This window comes from Ascaphus truei, chromosome 6 (assembly GCF_040206685.1).
Source record: "Ascaphus truei isolate aAscTru1 chromosome 6, aAscTru1.hap1, whole genome shotgun sequence".
NCBI lineage: Eukaryota > Metazoa > Chordata > Amphibia > Anura > Ascaphidae > Ascaphus > Ascaphus truei.
Genome location: NC_134488.1, coordinates 75,803,059 through 75,823,551, shown reverse-complemented (window position 1 = coordinate 75,823,551; position 20,493 = coordinate 75,803,059). Strand labels below are relative to the sequence as shown.

Sequence of the window (20,493 nt, the reverse complement as noted above, 5' to 3'; positions counted from 1 at the left end):
TACTCTGAGTTTTTAGATGTGTGTGACAAGAAGAACGCGGATACGCTTCCCCCACATCGCTCTTAAGACTGTCCCATTGAATTATTACCGGGTGTTGCTATTCCGTTTGGAAGAATTTATTCCCTCTCAGAACCGGAATTGAAGGTCCTCAATGACTACCTACAGGCGAACCTATCAAAGGGTTTTATCCGACCCTCTACTTCTCCAGCAGGCGCTGCGCTCTTCTTTGTGGGAAAGAAAGACGGTTCTCTACGGACCTGCATTGACTATCGAGAACTAAATAAGATAACGGTGAAGAACAGGTACCCATTACCTCTGATTCCTGAACTATTGGAAAGAATTCGGTCATCCAAAATTTTTACCAAATTAGATCTCAGAGGAGCGTATAATTTGGTCCGCATTCAACCCGGTGACGAATGGAAAACAGCCTTCCGAACCCGTTATGGGCACTATGAATATCTGGTGATGCCTTTCGGACTCTGTAATGCCCCTGCTACCTTCCAGCATTTAATCAATGATGTCCTCCGAGAGTTATTGGACCAATTCGTAGTGGCATACCTGGATGACATCCTAGTCTTCTCAGATAACATCATGGATCACCAGAGACATGTCCGAATTGTCCTTGAGCATCTCCGTAAGTACAAATTATACATCAAGTTAGAAAAATGCGAATTCGAAAAAACCAGCATGCAATTTCTCGGTTACATCATCTCTCCCGAGGGTTTGAGTATGGACCCAGGCAAGATTCAAGCCGTGGTGGAATGGCCAATCCCTCGGAATGAAAAGGACATTCAGAGATTTGTGGGTTTTGCCAATTTCTATAGACGTTTTATTAAAAATTTCTCTGGCATTATTGCCCCAATCACCCAACTCACACGGAAGGAATTCCCCTTCAAATGGTCTCCTAAAGCGGATGAGACATTCGAACAATTGAAGTCACTCTTCACATCTGCCCCTATCCTCATCCATCCAAATCCAGAATTACCATTCATCTTGGAAGTGGATGCATCCGACTCCGCTGTTGGTGCCATTCTGTCACAAAGAATTGGACCCAAGATGCTCCTTCATCCATGTGCCTTTTATTCATACCAAATGTCAACAGCTGAACTAAATTATGACATCGGAAACAAAGAACTCTTGGCTATAAAAGCTGCATTCTCTGAGTGGAGACATCTACTGGAGGGGGCCAATCACCCAATTACGGTCTTTACGGATCACAGGAACTTAGAATTCATTCGATCCGCAAAGAGACTGTCTGCGCGACAAGCCAGGTGGGCTCTCTTCTTTGCAAGATTTCAGTTCCACATCTCCTACCGCCCTGGCTCCAAGAATGGAAAAGCCGACGCCTTGTCACGGTCCTTTCCTAATCCTAGTTCAGACAAAGAGCAAGAAGAAACTATTCTTCCAAAAAGAAATTTTTGGGGCGTCACATTCTCCGCCGATCTCCTCACACGAATAAAGGGAGCCTACTCAAATTACTCTTTTCTTAAAAACCCTCCTCCGGAAGCAGAACTATTTCTATGTGATGGTCTCTGGAACTATAAGGATCATCTGTTCGTCCCTAATGAGGTAAAATTAGAGGTGCTCCAATTAATGCACGACTCCCGACCCGCTGGTCACCCAGGTGTCCTCAAGACACAGGAACTGTTGTCTCGCTCTTTTTGGTGGCCTAAATTAGCACAAGATGTTAAAGACTATGTCCTCTCCTGGGGGACTTGTGCTAGGACCAAGACCCCTCGAGCATCACCTGTGGGTTTACTGCAGCCCCTTCCGGTTCCAACTCGTCCTTGGGGGTCCATATCAATGGATCTTATTGTTGACCTGCCCCGATCAAGTGGACATAATACCATCCTGGTAGTGGTGGATCGACTTACAAAGATGGCTCACTTCATTGCAGCACTGAATCTTCCTTCTGCAGACCAGACAGCCAAGTTGATTGTGAAAGAGGTGTTTCGGCTTCACGGGGCTCCTGATGAGATCATATCCGATAGAGGGGTACAATTCACTTCAAAATTTTGGAGGACCTTCTGTTCCTCTCTAGGAATTCGTTTAAATTTATCGTCTGGCTATCATCCACAATCCAATGGCCAGACAGAAAGGACCAATCAGACTTTGGAACAATACTTACGATGTTTTGTTTGTCATCTCCAGGATGACTGGATTGATTTCCTACCATTAGCTGAGTTTTCATACAACAATTCACATCAATTCCACATTACTGTTGGAACTACGATCATTCACCCAGTAGCCCAAGCACGCTGCCTTGGGGTCACACTCGACTCCTCTCTCACATTTGCCCCTCACATTCAAAACATTTCTAAAACCTGTTGCTTTTTCCTCCGCAATATAACAAAGATACGCCCTTTCCTCTGTTGCTCGACTGCTAAAACTCTAACTCAGGCCCTCATTCTCTCCCGTCTTGATTACTGTAACCTCCTGCTGTCCGGCCTTCCTGCCTCTCACCTGTCTCCCCTACAATCTATCCTTAACGCTGCTGCCAGAATCACTCTACTCTTTCCTAGATCTGTCTCAGCATCTCCCCTCATGAAATCCCTCTCCTGGCTTCCGATCAAATCCCGCATCTCACACTCCATTCTTCTCCTCACTTTTAAAGCTTTACACTCTTCTGCCCCTCCTTACATCTCAGCCCTAATTTCTCGTTATGCACCATCCAGACTCTTGCGTTCTTCTCAAGGATGTCTTCTTTCTACCCCCTTTGTATCTAAAGCCCTCTCCCGCCTTAAACCTTTTTCACTGACTGCCCCTCACCTCTGGAATGCCCTTCCCCTCAGTACCCGACTAGCACCCTCTCTATCCACCTTTAAGACCCACCTTAAGACACACTTGCTTAAAGAAGCATATGAATAGGACTGTGGCTATTCTGAACACATGGCACATAAAGCTTGGCCCCCTGCAGATGCACTTACCAGAACTCCCTCCTACTGTCTCTGTACGTTCTCCCTACCTACCAATTAGACTGTAAGCTCCTCGGAGCAGGGACTCCTCTTCCTTAATGTCTAAAGCACTTATTCCCATGATCTGTTATTTATATTATCTGTTATTTATTGGATTACCACATGTATTACTGCTGTGAAGCGCTATGTACATTAATGGCGGTATATAAATAAAGACATACAATACAATACAATCATTCTTCGACTCAGAAGAGCCCCTTTTTCTCAAATTATGGATTTCATCCAACCTTTATTCCTCGTTTTCCATCTTCGGGCCCCATTCCGGCAGTTACAGAGAAACTGGAGACTCTGCGAGACATCCAGGAGACCCTCAAAGAGACACTTCGTGGGACTCAAGTATAGTACAAAAGAGCAGCAGACCAACACCGCAGACCCTCCCCAGAATTTCAAGTCGGGGATAAAGTCTGTCTTTCTACAAGAAATCTACGTCTAAAGGTTCCAACCATTAAATTGGGCCAAAAATACATCGGGCCATTTTGCATCTCAGCACTAATAAATCCAGTGTCCTTCAGATTAGAGCTTCCTGAGACCATCAAAATACACCCTGTGTTTCATTCTTCTCTGCTGAAACCTTTCCGTGAGAATCCGTTTCCTGGACGGAGACTTCCTCCCCCTGAACCCGTCCTCATGGATAACGAAGAGGAATTCATTGTGGAGAGAATTTTGGATTCCAGGTTACACCGAGGGAAACTACAGTACCTGGTTCACTGGGGGGGCTATGGCCCAGAGGAAAGGTCTTGGGAACCCAAAGATTTTGTACATGCTCCGCGACTAGTCAAAGCTTTTCACCGGAGATATCCAGACAAACCTAGCAAGGATCGTCCGGAGAACGCTCTTGGGAGGGGGGAGAATGTCATATTCTCTAGCCTGCTGTTCCCATGCTTGGCCACCGGGACTGCTGCCACTCTCAATGTCTGGTTCTAGCCTGCAGTACCTATACTTGCCCACCGGGAGTGCTGCTGCTAAACTAAGGAACATTCCAGACTCTGATACCTGACACCTCTGTACCTGTGCTCCACCTCCCAGCCTGCCTATATAAACCTCCCTTTCCTGTTCCTCTTTGCCTGTTTATACTGGTTTTTAGCTTCTGCAAGGTTCCTGTCTTTACTGCTGTGCTAGCTATTGCTATCATCCTGTTCCAGTTTCCTCATTGCCGACCTCTGCTTGTTTCCTGACTTCGCTACCTGCCGCCTGCCTCGGACCCCTGGTTGTTTCCTGACTTCGCTACCTGCCGCCTGCCTCGGACCCCTGCTTGTTTCCTGACTTCGCTCCCTGCTGTTCCTGCCACTGGGATCCACTTCAGCCGAAGTCCAATCCTTGACAGGAGGTGCTCTCCTTCGTTTTTAATGGATCAATAAAGGATATATTTCTTCAGTTCAACCCTTGGTGACCCACTTATTGGCTGTGCGCCAGTTCCCCTTTTTTCTATTTTGTATTAGGGTGACCATTGACTGCTATAGTAGTTTATATGCCCATATTATGTGGGTATGATGTACTACTTTAACAATCAATGGGTACAGGGTGGGTATAGTGGGTCTGGGGTGGATGGTTAGGCCTCCTGGGTGGGTGGGGGGAGGGTTGGTTAACCCCTTAATTACTATAGCGGTTATTAACCGCAAAGGTGATTAAGGGGTTAGGAGCCATTAGATTGTATTTTTATGTATTCTTTCTGGCAATGGAGGACATGGACCTGCAGTGTGCTGACGAGGACGCCCTTCACATTGGCAGGGATAAGTAGAACAGTTTTTATTTACTTTATTTATGCTGGGTCCTCTGGCAGGTTCCTGGCTCCTCTGTGTCCAGGAAAAGAGGTCTGCTCCCCTTGTGTCTTGCTTTCAATACACAGTTCTCCTGTGCACTCATGACCTCTTTCTTCTTGTCAGCACCGTTGTGTGCTGAGGAAAATCTCCCTCTCTGTTTCCAGCAGTTTTTTTTTATCCTACTTGGATTACCCAGGTGGAGCTGGTTAATTGACCATATGCATTGAACCAGCTCTCTACTTGATTTTCAGAACACTAGAGTCAGTTTCTAAAACAGGGATAAGTCCCTGTTACAGGGTCCCTGCTTCTGAATGGGACTCCCACAACGTTAATCCTAACGAACCGCCACAAGTCTGTAAGAGCTGCATAGAGAGAAGCAGTCCTCCTCTCTGTATCTTTCCACACAGCTCTTACACTTAGCTAGTATTGCTGAGAATATTACTCTAGAGTAGCATCACAAATCCTTTTACTTGTTTCCATAGGTGCTGCCGGTAAAAGCCCCGGCTGGCTTCACAATATGGTGGTTTAAAAGTCCTGCGGGCCAATAGGAAGCCGCAATATCATCCCTTATGTCTAACTATTGGCCCATGTGATGCAGGAGCTTTAAACAGGGCAGTGATACTGGCAGCACCTACAGAGGTTAGTATTTTGGGATGCAGAAGGCCCCCGTAGCTGAAATCAACGAGGTTCAGCTCTGGTGACCCCCTGCTTCAAACCGTTTAAAAAAAAAAAAAAAGGTGTTGCCAGGAGTAATTAGAAGAAATAAGTACTTACAAAAGAAGGACAGAAATGGATTTGTACAAAGTCATGAAACATTCAGGAAGTGGACAATGGTTCATTGTTCCTCTGAACCATAAAACAAAAGCAAACTCTAGAAAGCACATGAAAGGAGAACCAATGAGATTAGTTCTGCTACTGCAAAAGGTCTTATGGGCATGAAGTGTCTTCCGGCACCAGAATGTGTCCTATGCAATAGCACTGCTTCGTAAAATGTGGGCGTTTAGTCGTATTTTAGAGAAATACATTATCTCAAATCACACATAGAGAAGCAGCAGTAGCTACGACCTCTTAAGAGGATTTTTCTTAGCCCTGCCCTCCCTTTGTGGATAAGCGACCTCGTAGGTTCCAATAATTTTACTTTAGTAAGGCACCTGCTGTCAACCACATACCATGGGGTGCAGTTTATACATATGCAGAATATGGCACTTTGACTCTGCCACTATGAGCACATATATACAATTACATACTACAGTACCTGTACATGGCAATTATTTTGTATTATTATGCTGCAGCTTGAGGCCCATGTTTTAAAGCTGTGAGGGACAGACATTGTTACTAACTGATTGTAGGATTTTGTCTAGGTGCTGCTGTACTAGGATCTTTGTACTGCAAATATATCTTTCCATAGCTCCAAAATCCTTTAATTCTCTTTAGCTGCTAAACTGTGCATTTCTATTATTCCACCTATACATTTTGATGATAGTCTCTTTAGTTACATTTAGGGCTATCTATAAAACACTTTTTGCAGCGTCATGCAACACAACAATTATTTTATATTACGTCCTATATGTTTTAAGTTTAATATCTTGTATGTTGCTTACTTTTTGGCATCGTTAATACCAGCTCAGACATGGCATACTCATTGATAAGAATGATGCTTAGAGATCTATAAATTGATACATACTAAAAGTGCTTTTGCATCGTTGACTCAAAGTATAGTACTACTTTATCATTCTTTTTTGACATTGTATACAGCTCCATGCAGCTTGAAATAGCATTATCCACAATAGTTTATCATTGACAAGTGGTTTTCTGTTCAGAAACATATTGTTCGAAGGAGGAATTACTTATACCATCTGCATCTGCTACGTAAGCAGTTAAATCATCAAAATATATAAGAATCATAATGCCATGATGTTTCACTGGGGTTTATTGTTCGCCTACCTCTGGATCAAAATACTGTAAATACAAATATAGGATAAAGTATCTGTGGTCTAAATTTAGCATAGGTTGAACTTGATGGACGTACGTCTTTTTTCAACCTCATCAACTATGTAACTAAGTAACTATTGTGATGCCCTCATCCCGTTGCAGTATCTTTTAGTCCCAGAATAAGGCCGGAAACATTGTATTTCTCTACACGGTGTATAATTTAACCCTGTAAATAAACCCCAACAGGCCCACTGTGTCAGGATGGGGCTTATGCCCCGCCCCGTGACTTACCTCACAACGTCACGAGTGACGAGCATCAGCCGCAATCTGCTCACAGGGCCTGCGCTGTTAGGAAGGGAAACACAGAAGGGACAGTCTCCAGGCTCCAATCCCGTCTTGACATGGGCAGCGCACGCTAGCTACGCACAAATGCCGCGTGGACACTGGCAAGCAAGGGGTTAATTCACTCAACTATTCCACACTCCGCCCCTGCCTATCAGTACACAGTATACCTGCGATTACTTATTGCTCACTGCTCCCTGCTGCTTCTCCATTGGCTGCTTGTTCCTTATAGGCTCAGCCAGTCCTTTTGCAAACTGGCTGAGCATAAACACTGTTCTAGTGACTTGTGCTTACCTGTAGCTTATTGCAGCCCTGCTTTTGTCTTGTTTACTTCTTGTATTTTTGACCTCAGCTGCACCCGGACTCCTTCCTTCTCTGACCCTTGGACCACGGCTATGGACACGATGATTCTACATTCTATACCTCCTGGACCCCGGCACCGCACAACGACAATCCAATCTCTCCAATCATAGACCACAGCAAGTACCCTTGACCAATCTGACTTCTCCTACCCTGACCCAGCTACACGACTACCACTCTGCACTCCGGACGTGGCTGCTCGGTTGTAAGTCAGTGGCTACCGACATCCCCACCTCAGCCTCGTGGTCCCGCCTTGTTTGTGGTGAGCACATGTTATACACTGTCTCTCAAAACAAAATCATAAAAATAACACCTATTCCCTTTAGGGTAAACTAACTAAACATACTCCAGCCCTTTGTAATGGGCCACCAGCAAAGCTGGTTATCCGCTCAAAACATGCCCTATCACATGCACCCCATATGAACAGTCAGGTACATTAATATATCAGTTAGCTCTTGGTCTGTTACTGTTGGGGCTTCAGGTAATTCCCTCTGTGAGAGTTCAGAGAATACCTCTTCTCTGTATGTCCAATGTTAAGGACAGGACATCCCTGCTTCAGCGCAGTCTCGTTTCCTTCCTTCTTCCTGGGATTAAGACCCAATCAGCCCCAGCAGACTCCGTGACCACTGTTCAGCAGGTCTAAGGGACTGTGCCAGCTTCCTTAACTGGGGAGAACTTTTTCTCTCCCACCTTCTCTGGGGAAAAGCAGTCTCTCTGAGCAAGTAAATTCCTGACTTTTAACGCTCTGTGCAATCAGGGATCCAGCCTGCTCAATTAGTTGCAGCTATAGCAAGCTTCTACAGAGGACTTTAACCTCCTGCATGCTTGGAAGTCCACTAAGCAAACAAACAAATTGATATAAGCCCTCTAAAAAGCGCTGACCTACACACTGTGAAATTAAAAGTGATTATATCAAAAAATATGTGATTTCCAATAATGTGATATAAAATAAAATTAAGCAGCCTAAGAAACAAAAAAACAGCAGATTATTCCAAATCTGTACAAACAATATATATACACAAATTAATCGTTCCTGGCGCTGTGGATAAAGTCCAAAATACCGTGAACCAACAAGGCAGTCTCTAATGCAGGCTTCCTTAGGCAGGTTATTGGTCTTGATAGTGGTGTTTCAGACAGGGGAGTTGTGGTCCTTGTAAATGATGTTCAGCTGTTTCTGGAATAACAGAAAAGACAACAGGACATGCCAATTGCATAGTGTGTTTCTTCAATTGTCCCCCTGTCTAAAATCCTAGAATCCTACTTACAGGATATGGGCTGGTAACATTCAGTTGAGAGAATCTGTTACATCCGTCCCTTTCCTTCAGATCATCTCACGGATCCCACGTGGTCTGGTCTGCTGGAATCTCCCTCTCTCAGTGTCGATTTTTCACTCCAACACTCCCACAAGTTCGACGTCGTACTGACTGACGAAGTGACAACGGGTCACGAAACGCGTAGGGAGGAGGAGCTTAGTGATTTGGAACGTCTGAGCACCCGTAGTTCCTGACGCGAGGAGAGTTCCGGTTTCCAGTCACCAGTTTGTGGCATCGCTGACGTCACTCGAGGTGCCGGTATCGAGTGTAGCGTGCGGTCATTCTCCCCTCGGCAGTCTATAGGAGCAGTGCAGGTTGCGGACGGCATTTTGTGCGGTATTTGATACTCTGTTTTTATGTAAGTGTGATTTTAAAGTTTTTTCTCAAGCTATTAAATCCTGTACGGTATCACACTAGTATTGTTTAATTTCCACCCCTCCCCCCCCCCCCCTCCCAATTTCGAACTTGTGGGAGTGTTGGAGTGAAAAATCGACACTGAGTGAGGGAGATTCCAGCAGACCAGACCACGTGGGATCCGTGAGATGATCTGAAGGAAAGGGACGGATGTAACAGATTCTCTCAACTGAATGTTACCAGCCCATATCCTGTAAGTAGGATTCTAGGATTTTAGACAGGGGGACAATTGAAGAAACACACTACGCAATTGGCGTGTCCTGTTGTCTTTTCTGTTATTCCAGAAACAGCTGAACATCATTTACAAGGACCACAACTCCCCTGTCTGAAACACCACTATCAAGACCAATAACCTGCCTAAGGAAGCCTGCATTAGAGACTGCCTTGTTGGTTCACGGTATTTTGGACTTTATCCACAGCGCCAGGAACGATTAATTTGTGTATATATATTGGAAGTCCACTAGCTGCACTACTCAAGCCTATACAGAGATAGTGATTGTATCACACTATGTAACATGGAAAATGTACATTTTCTCTGCACAGCAAGGGGCCTATTCAGGCAGCTTCGATAACCAAGTCATCAAGGTTTTTGAGCACTTCCGAACGAATTGGCAAGTTTTCTATTCAGAAAGCTCGGATGACCTGCCAAACTCAGTCGGGAAGTGCATCTGCCCGAGCGGTAGCGCTCCCACTCAAATATACCAAGCGGGAGCTGGAAAACAGCTCCAACTAACATGTTTTGAGAAATCACCCTATTCTAGTACCTCCGATGAGAACATCGAGGCTCTCAGCTAGAGAACTCCTCGCAAATTTCATCTCGCCACATAGGATTTGTGAGTAGCACTTAGAAAACAAAATGTATTTTTCCTGCATCGGATTTAAGCCGGGAGTTTCCAGAGCTGACCCGCATTAATACCAGCTCCGGAGACCCCCTGCTTCAATCCAATAAAATACATTTAAAGGCAGCTTCATTACCTTAGCGGCTAACCGCTAAGGCAATAAAGGGGTTAAATACATGTGCCCACTTTATTGTGTGCCACGGGGGTGGGTGAAGGTGGTATTTGACCTGTTGTGGGTGTTTAGGTCTTGTGGGAGGGTTGCAGGAGGAGTTAAACCCTTCATTACCTTAGCGGGTACCACTAATAATGAAGGGGTTAACCCCTCCCACTACCCACCCAGTAGGCATAAACACCCACCACAGGCCAAATACCCACAATAAACATTAAAACAAAATACAAACACAATACTAACCAATACACCCATTGATTGCCAGTGTGGTTACCTATCCCCTCAATGGGAGCAAAGATAACACCGATGGCAATGAATGCCCCCCCCCCCCCTTCTACCCCAACCCCTCCCGCCCCCCAACATATACAGTACTGTTATGGGCAAAATCACTATTATCCAGATCTGGATAATAGTGCAATTGCCCATTCTAAATAAAACATTATCCAGTCAGTATTACAAAAAAGTAAATTAAAGTTCTACTTAACCCTGCCAGAATGAACGCCGTCCTTGTCTTCCTCCCTGTCCTCTCCGTCCTCTGTGGGCAACAACATAAACTAAAGGCCACTAACCCCTTAATCACCTTAGCTGTTAGTAACCGCTATAGTAATTATGGGGTTAACCCCCCTCCCCGCTACCATCCATGTTTTTCTTAACATTGACGTCTTCACCCTTCGATACTGAGCCCAGCAGTAACAGCAGGAGCCTCTTGACACTCGATGCAATGCTCCTCTATAGCCGGTAAGTTCTTGTTTCTGTTCTTCTTTCTTTGTAATCCAATGGGGCGGATGTTGTCCCGTCATCTTCTTGGTTTCAAATGAGACGGGAAAGGCCTTTATAAAAGGCCTGTGACGTCACATTTCAGTGTTAAATGATGCGCCCCCAATCCGATTGGCTGGTGTACCATGTGACAGGGTTTTTTTTTTTTTTTTTTTAAGGATGTGACGTCATCTGAAAGGGAGGTACATCCTTAAAAAATGGCTGCCATCACATGGCAACCAATCAGATTGTGAGCTATACCATGTGAGGCATCCGGAGCAAAACCAAATTAATTTCAGCCCCGGGGACCACCTGCTTCCCGAGTTACAGGCCAGAGTATGGGGTGCTGGTATCCCCCAGCCTTATTTAAATCTCCCGCATTATGTAACCGGGACATTTAAATGCATAGGAGATACCGTCATCCGGGAAGCAGGGGATCCCCGGACCTGAAATTAATGCGGCTCAGCTCAAGAGACCCCCTGCTACAGCACACTGTTATTAAATTTTAAATTAAAACACTGCGATCGCCTGCGAGAGCTCTGCAGAGAGATGCGGCTCTCTCTATGCAGCTCTTACAGACTGCGGCCAGATTCACCTGGGGAGAACTTAGAGAGAGGCTGAGATACCATCGCTGCTGTCCCGAGCAGTATTGGCATTTTCCTACGTCACGGTTTGTGACTTGTGGTAATGCTTTCAGAATCTTTCTTAATATCGTAATAAAACAAATGACAAACTGTTCGGTGGGAACATGCCAAACCGTTGGAGATGGCAGCAAAGTTATCAAAACTACCGGAATAGGCCCCCTAGTATTTCATCCTCACCTCCTTAAAAGCACCCTCATTGTCAAAGATTTTTTTGTTCTTTGACTATCACAAGGTTATTTAGAAACCGATTAAAGAGTAAAGTAAGAATGCATTTTCATTATGCAATTGGTGAAAAAAGTTTGGTAATTTCTTTGTGGGCTTGCTTGCATTTCCTTGCTCTGCCAGAAAGCTACAAATATTTAGCACATTTGAAATATTTACTTTGATGCATTGCTGTCCTGGTTTTTAGCTTCAAATACAGTATGCATGATCAGAATTAGTCATTTTATGACAAGTGGATTTTGCAGTCCAAATGTTTTTGTAGAAAGGATGCTTTTAGAGCAGGAGTGGCCCACTCCAGTCCTCAAGAGCTACCAACAGGTCAGGTGATCAGGATATCCCTGCTTCAGCACAGGAGGCTTATTCAATGGCTCAGTCGTGGTATTGTAGCTATTGATAACTCGAGGACGGTAGTTGGCTGCCCCGGTTTCAGAGGAATCTGTGTATGAAGAGGTTTTCGTAGATTTACCACCCACCTTGGATCTCCCCAAAGGGTTCTTTTTTAATTGGGCAAAGTAACGTAAAACATGAGCTGTCTAAATCTAACTTTTTAAAATGGACAATGACTCAATGGACAGTTTAATTGAAACCTTGGGCTTCAATGGTTTTCTGTGTGCTGCCAGGATCTTTTTTTTTGTTCAGACCGAGTGCTTGTCATCTGGTTCTACCAGATCAAGGGTAGCTGTAGGGTTTTTTTGGGGGCAGACCTGGATATGCTAGAAGGGATGCAGTTTCTGATAGCAGGGAAAGTTGCTGGATTGGAGGAGAAATGGAGCTCCCAAACTGGTGGAGGCCCTAAGCGGCTGCATAGTCTGCTTATAGGGTAGCACCAGCGCTGATTATAATTTCCATGCCACTTTTGAGAAAGCCAAACTATAAACATATCTGTGGAGGACTTGTGCCCTCTCTTATTTATTTAAGTTTAGACTTGAGTGTGGAGCTATGGAGCAGCTTCCCAACAGAGTTGCAAAATGGTAATGCAGTATAGGAATTTAAAACTTCTTTGGAAAGATACAAAGCATACAGTTTGCAAAAAGCAAGGGACTAAGGGCCTCATGCAGAGAGCAGCGCTATGCAGAATTGGAGAGGGAGAATTTTTTTTACCTTTTTTGGAGAGTTTTTATCTCCATATGCAGAAAGGGCAGAGAACTGCCTTTCTGCATATGGAGAGTTTCAAACAGCGCTATGAGCGCTGTTGAAACTACTGGGGAAAAAAATCGCGTTTTTTTTTTCCCTCTCCACCGGGCGCGGAGCGCCAGCTGCTTGGTGGAGAGGAAAAATGTTGAAAATCGCGCCATTTTTTTGCCGCGAACAGCCACTAGATGGCGATCGCGGCTCTCTGCATACGGCAGAGAAAAAAACTGGAGAGATTTTAAACTCTCCAGCCGCGCGGCGAATTTGAAGGGAAAAAAAAAAAAAATGGCGCTTTTTTTTAAACTTGCCGGTTTCTGCCTTTCTCAAGGCAGAATCCGCCAATTAATGCCGCTTTCGCTTTTTGCGCTGCTCTCTGCATGAGGCCCTAAATAAGGCTTCATAAGAGGTAGGAAAATGAGCACACTAGGTGGCTTACCATTAGAGATGGGCAAATGGTTTTTGTGCATTTGGATCCACCTTGGATTAACCAGTTCCCTTAGTCCACGTATTTGTACGGATCAGTCTCAAAAAGGGCGAGCCACGTTTTTCAGGGATTTTTTTTTTTTTAGCACTGACAAACCATATGGTGGACTAATAATCTGTGGTCTGATACTGTAAGTATTCACAATTCTGTTATAGTAACACATATCAGATTTAGATTAGTGTAGAAGTTCTTGTCTGCCATTGTATAATGGTTGTTTAATACAGTACACAATACACACTGTTTTTGTTAAGGGTTACATTCAGGGTTGCCACCTCTCTGGGTTTGACCCGGAGACTCCTGGTTTCAGGTACTTTCCTCCAGCTACGGGTTTAGCCCATCAATCTCCGGTTGGCGGAGGTGTGCTCCTGCGGGCGTGGGTGGCGGCTTGTTGAGGTGGCCGCGTCTCCGGCATTCTCCGGTATGCTTCTGCAATTCCCCCTCCAACTGCACTGAACATGGCTGCACAGTGTCATATGATGCAGCGTTGCCATGGCAACGGGACACTACGCGACGTCATGACGCTACGCGGTGGCACGCCAGGACATACTTGAAAACGAGAGGTAACTCTCAATGTATTACTTCATGGTAAAACATTTGATAAATAAATAAAATAAATAAATGTTACAGAAGAGAAAGAGTTCCATTATAAACAGAGCTTATTACAGGCTTTCTCCCTTCATAGCTTCAGCATGTCTTTCCCTGGTTCAGTCAGGAAGAAGGCTGCACAAGTCAAGAGTCTGTGTTTTTCAAGCCCCTTAACAAGGCAGCTGGGACCTGGTTAATTAACCCAGATTTTTCAAAGCTGTGATTAACCAGGTCACTGCTGGACTGCAAACATATACATAGGTCTCCCAGGCATACTGAGTTCACCCTGTCACAGGTTAGTTAAACGTTCATGTCCTATGAGGTAAGAATGCACTATTACCAAACATTTCAGTTCGGTTCCCCTCCCGCCTCCCCCCTAACAATGGGTAAACAGTTAAGATTTAGCATTTTTAACTGCAATGTTTTATTAAAGGTTTACATTTATGACTAACAATATATTTCACCAACTTCCAAAGCACAATTTCTGAACTTGTAGAAATAGACTGTATAGTATATGTACCTAATATTAATTTTATTTGTAATGACATACTGTATATTCCTAACACTAATTTTTACTTTAATAAATGTGTCCTCCATTCTCTATATTTGTAATGCCTTTTTTGTGGTGATGATGTTGGGAACTTATTTTTATTTTCTTTGTTGGTTAATAGATGAAAATGGACGTGTTTTAAAAATCCGTGCTGGAATAAAGTACATTCAACCTGCAAAAAATCAGACTACAAGCATTTTTGAATTAATAGAAGATCTAGAAGAGAAACCAATCCAAACACCGTTGTATGTATTCTACAATAGTATGTGTGTATATTGTACAATTAGACTTTCCTATAATAAACAACAAGGTATAAGAAGTAAGATGGACACAGAGCAAGAAAATGTGGCACTGTGGCAGGATGATTTTGAAATTTTTTATACATGGATATACCCCTTGCCACCTTATACTTAGACAAAATGTAACATATAGCAGGCTGAAATAATCTTGCTTTTTCTGATTTTGCTTTCACGCTGTACTTTGCTGCCCTGCAGCTTTAAATAATATATTCAAGGTCATACTAAGCGTTGTTGTACATTGCAGCATTGGACATATCAAGGCGAGAAGAATGCCAAGTAGAGACATGCGAAAATGTTCCAATTGGGATCGCAAATTTTTTCTTGCATATTTATTTTTTATTTTCGCCAAGCTTTACAGGGATAACAAAGTTCAGAAATCAGTCTTAGATGCGTCTGAAATCGGAAAAATGTCATAGCTCTGAGATAAAGAGGAGAAAGACGCCTATTTAGACCTCCATATCGCCAAAAAACACTCCTTTATACAACAGATGGAGAAAGATACTGTACCTTTGAACACACCTGGGACATAAGCTCATTTAAAAAAGCAAACAAGTATAGCAGGTTCCCTCCCCCGGTCCCCTGGTTCCCCCAGTCCCCTGCTTACCGGCGTTGCAGCGGCGACTGTGTCGCTGTAGGTTCCGGCACCACCATGTTGAGGTTGCGCGCGCATGTGCAGTTAGATCGCGCATGCGCGAGAGGCGGCCATTAGAGAAACAGGGCTCCACGGGGACTACAAGCCCCATAATGCATTGGGGCAAGTAGTCAGGTGCCCCAGATAGGCCAATTAGGCTAGGAGGATCCCCTGCTCGAGAGGAACAGAGGAGAACGTCAATCGGAGCTGGGAAAGCAGAGGATTGGGTGTGCATGTGCAGGGTGTCAGTGGCCCCTGCACTAGGCCAGAGACCCCCTGTTAGGCCCCAGGTAAGCCCCGACTCTCCTCAGCTTGTGGTTGCAACAGGGACATGCCCACGAGTTAGGGACACAGCCCATATAGAACCAGGTTGAGGGACACAGCCAGGACGTGGCTGCGGACTGGCGCTTCGGTGGTCTGGGACCAGACCACCTCCAGAGAGAGAGAGACTGTAACGGTGGGACACCTGCCGGACACCACTCAATGCGGAGGCGGACTCATTGATGACGGTGTGGGACCGTATGGCCTTCGTCTACAGTCTGCTTACTGGGGGCCGGAGCACCCGACAGGTACAACAAGTGCCCCAACTGCATACACACTAGTGGGGCAGAGCTGTCTCACACACTTGGGTGGAAATTGCTACTTGTGGACACCAGGGTGGTTGGGTGCCCAAGGGTCCCTCGGGACTTTGGGGACTATCTATCCAGGTGTGGACACAGTGTGGGAAGGTACTGAAGGGTACGGACGTGCGTGGCCTAGTTGGTGGAATTGTACATTGTGATTGTTCTATTGCACACAGTAAAATTGTTACTCTTAGCAGTGTGTGTTTTATTGCATGGGGTCCTGTAACGGGGTTATCCTACATAGTAGGATCCCGTACAGGTTGAGGCGCTGTCACCAGACGGATCAGACACACCCCAGGCTCTCCTAAATGTAAATTAAATTAGCTTATTCCTCAGGTATCATAGTTATTCATTTTTCCCCTCTCTACCTACTGTACTTCACAGTCTAGTACAAATTTAGCAAAATGTTTCCTAAAGAAAGTGTCAATTTAGCATTTTTTTACAAAGTGCTGCGAACATTTCACACATCTCTAGTTCAGAGAGTAAATTTTTTTTTTAATGTTTTTGCAGGAATCATTTTTTAAAAGAGCAAACGCATTGCTGGCTGAACCTCCTTGTTGATAGTGTAACGCACTTTCCCCCACCCCCTGGGAGATGTGAGGCTATGATGTATGTATGGTGCAGTACCTCGCGGCTCACAGGAGACCTGAGCCTCCGCTTCTGGGAGCTTGGGGTGTATCTTGGAACGATGCTCGTTAGCGCCTCCACCTGTGCGGGATTCTATAGTGTAGAATAACCCTGTTACAGGACCCACATACAATCCACACACACTTGGTAAAAGATAACTGTTTACTGTATGCGAACAACTACTCGTGTACAGCCTACCCACCAAGCCACACACGCCCGTAACCTATCACTGTGTTCCCCCAACACCGTGTCCACATCCCATAGGGTATACCATCCCCTTACATCCACCACCAGTCTAAGTTCTTTCAAATCTAAGGCTGTCACACATTTTAATCTGGTCTGTAACTGTTTCATACGCCCATAATATAAATTATCTTTAACTGTGCATGCAATGTCTTGTATATAATGTATACCCTGCTCATTATGTAACTGTATTTGTAAACATGTATTATTTGTCTTAACTCTGTGCCCAGGACATACTTGAAAACGAGAGGTAATTCTCAATGTATTACTTCCTGGTAAAATATTTTATAAATAAATAAAGTGCTGAGGTGCTCTTGGACACTGAATCTTCACAGTGTCCCCAAGACTCACCCACACAAATGTGCGAGACAGCGCTGCCCCAACTAAAGTGTTGAGTTGGTGCACTTACTGGATAAAGGTACCTGCCGAGTGTGTCCACACCCGGATGCGCAGATGATGAAGATAGGATCCACGAGGTTTTCCGCGAAGCCTCCGCGTTGAATGGTGTCTCGCGTGGACAGTGCCACCATGGAGAGAGTTTCTTGGTGGCCAGTGTCTGGTCCCAGAGCACCTGAGGCCAGGATGCATCCGCGTCCTGGCTGTGTACCTCATTATGATGCTACAGGGGCAGTGTCCCTACCTATGGGCCTGTCCCTGCAGCAACCACAAGCTGAGGTGAGTCAGGGCCTAGCTGGGGCCTAAGGGGGTCTCTAGCCTAGTGCAGGGGTCACTGACACCCTGCACATGCACACCCTACCCTTCTGGTGTCCCAGCTCCGACTGGCGTGGTCCTCAGCGCGCCAAATGTATCAATGTCAATGAACAGGAATCCTGCAACCCCATTGGCTGATGTGCGACACCTGACTACAGCCCCTAGAGCTGCTGGGGATTGTAGTTCCCCATGCAGAGCTATATTGTGTAGGGCACCGTTCCCGCTGTTACATGCGCAAAATGGTATTGACCGCCGGGCCCTCTCTGCGCATGCCCGAACCTCTGCGCATTGCGCTGTGGCCCACAAGATAGTGGTGTCCTCCTATGGGAGCCGCCAGGAGTCCTTGGCGACGCGCTCGCCGCTCCACACCTTGCCCTGCAGTACCAATGGATGGCACCCGTACACACCGTGATGCTGGCGTCACCCTCCCGCAGCAAGGTCAGGAGACAAGGGGACCCAGGGGGAGACCTAGCTACAATAGACATTTTGCTCAGAAAATTATTATTCTCATGTGCTTTTTATGTTTATTGTTAATTGTCTAAATAGCATAAATGCCGAGCCATGTTATGATAACTCCATCATATTTACAGAAGAACTGAACACCTGTCTCCATTGTACAGAAAGACAACATTTTTCATAACATGAGAGCAATAACATTCTGTTAAAAAAAAACAAAAACAAATTCACATTCTTAGAAAAGATTACTTTTATCCATGATAAGTAGAGGCGCTTGGAGTGAAAAGAAATGCAGTTATTGTTTTTTTTGTCATATAAAATTAACAGATTAATATCTTCATTCCTAAAATGTTTCTTTTTTTTTTTTCAAAAATGATCCACTAATTTTTTGACGAACTCTTAACATCTTGTTCTATAAAATACATGTGATTAATAAAGAATGTAAATAGTGCACAACGCACTCTTGTTGTGCAGTTTCTTTTAAACATTTGTTTTACTTCCTGGTAAAGGTCAAATAACGTATCTGTACTCTGTAGCAGGTCATAGAGACCTAAAAATCGGCTTAACTAAACAAACCTGAATTACAGGCCCTCTCAAGGTTTTAGAAAGAATTAGACCTGCCCTATAATTGTATGTAGATATGACTATATTTTGTCTCTGTGTCCTTCAATAGTGCTTACATTTATTTACTGACATTCAAGTGTCTTAGAACAAACAGTTCTGAATGCCAAATCTGTTTTTATTCACAGTGGCTTTCAGTTTATTAACTATCCTTTGATGGATAGTGCATCAGGGAAACATGGGCAGAGAGCTGATGTTCCCTTAGCAAACCAGTCTGGAGTTGCATCATCTAACATGCCACTCCTTTCAGTGGACAGAGAATCAGAATATGGATGTGATGTTGTTTATGGAGCTAGAAATGCCGATCCCAGGCTGAATGGTGAGTAGAGATACTGTAGAAGTTTAAATCCCTACTTAGCCCCTATTCTTGGAAACTAAATGACAACATTTTCGTCTTATTATATATTTGTGAAAGCACTGTATGCCTGTCTGCATCTTCCTGTGTCCCTAGGGGAAATCTCATTGGTCCCTTGGGCCGGCCGCCCCCACACCTCTCATTGGCCTGAGGCGGAGTGACGACACGCACGCACGCACGCACACACACACACACACACACTCTGTTGCTTGGCCTCCATCTCCCCCGTCAGTTGGACCGCAGCTCACCTTCCACACCCCCCCTCCTCTCCCCCTCCCCACCTCACCCAAATCCCCACGCTCCGCAACATCCCCAGCCGCACCATCACCCTCACCGTGCCTGGCCTCCTGCACTCCCCCTCACATGCGCTGGCTCCCGGAGAGGGGAAGCGCGGCCCTCCTGCTCAGCAGCAAACTCCAGGCTCCTCCCCCCCTCGCTCACAACGAGGAACGGAGGGGAAGCGCGGCGCGGCCCGGGCCTCCTGCACTCCCCCTCACGTGCGCCGGCTCCCGGATGGAGGGGAAGCGCGGTGCGGGCCTCCTCCTCACGTGCACCGGCTCCCAGACGGAGGGGAAGAGCGGCGCGGGCCTCCTGCCACTCTTGCCCCCCCCCGCCAGTCTCCCCAACTCACCTCCTGCCCCAGCCAGATGCCACGGGGTCAAGGTAAGTCACCCAACGTCTCCCACCCACGCACTGTCATCCAGTCACCCACACACCCACCCAGTCACCCACACACCCACCCAGTCACCCAGTCACCCACACACCCACCCAGTCACCCACTCACCCACCCACTCAGTCACCCACCCACCCACTCAGTCACCCACCCAGTCACCCACCCACTCACTCAGTCACCCACCCACTCACTCAGTCACCCACCCACCCACCCACCCACTCACTTAGTCACCCACCCACTCACTCAGTCACCCACCCACTCACTCAGTCACCCACACACCCACACACCCACCCACCCAGTCACCCACACACCCACCCACCCAGTCACCCACACACCCAGTCACTTTCACCCAGTCACCCACCCACACACCCACCCAGTCACCCAGTCACTTTCACCCAGTCACCCACCCACTCAGTCACCCACCCACCCACTCAGTCACCCACCCACTCACTCAGTCACCCACCCACCCAGTCACCCACCCACTCAGTCACCCACCCACCCAGTCACCCACCCACTCAGTCACCCACCCACCCAGTCACCCACCCAGTCACCCACCCATTCAGTCAGTCACCCAGTCACCCACCCATTCAGTCAGTCACCCAGTCACCCACCCATTCAGTCACCCACCCATTCAGTCAGTCACCCAGTCACCCACCCATTCAGTCAGTCACCCAGTCACCCGGGGGAAGCCCAACCCTGTCGTCCGCCCCCCCAAAATTACATCCCGGGCAACGCCGGGTCTCTCAGCTAGTATGTAATAAAGAAGGAAAGCTAGTGT

The 20,493-nt window shown here is 46.0% G+C and overlaps 1 protein-coding gene across 9 annotated transcripts in view; it reads left to right on the top strand.

Moving 5' to 3' along the window:
- Positions 1 to 20,493, top strand: part of MORN1 (MORN repeat containing 1) — a 301,250-nt gene that overhangs the window by 110,199 nt on the left and 170,558 nt on the right. For all 9 annotated transcript variants that reach the window (XR_012802222.1, XR_012802221.1, XR_012802223.1 and 6 more), the window contains 2 exons: positions 14,598 to 14,721; positions 18,816 to 19,006. Coding sequence is in view for 6 of the 9 variants with exons in the window: in XM_075604857.1 (XP_075460972.1) it covers positions 14,598 to 14,721; positions 18,816 to 19,006 (315 nt within the window). In the remaining 3 variants the exon portion in view is untranslated. The remainder of the gene's footprint in view (positions 1 to 14,597; positions 14,722 to 18,815; positions 19,007 to 20,493) is intronic.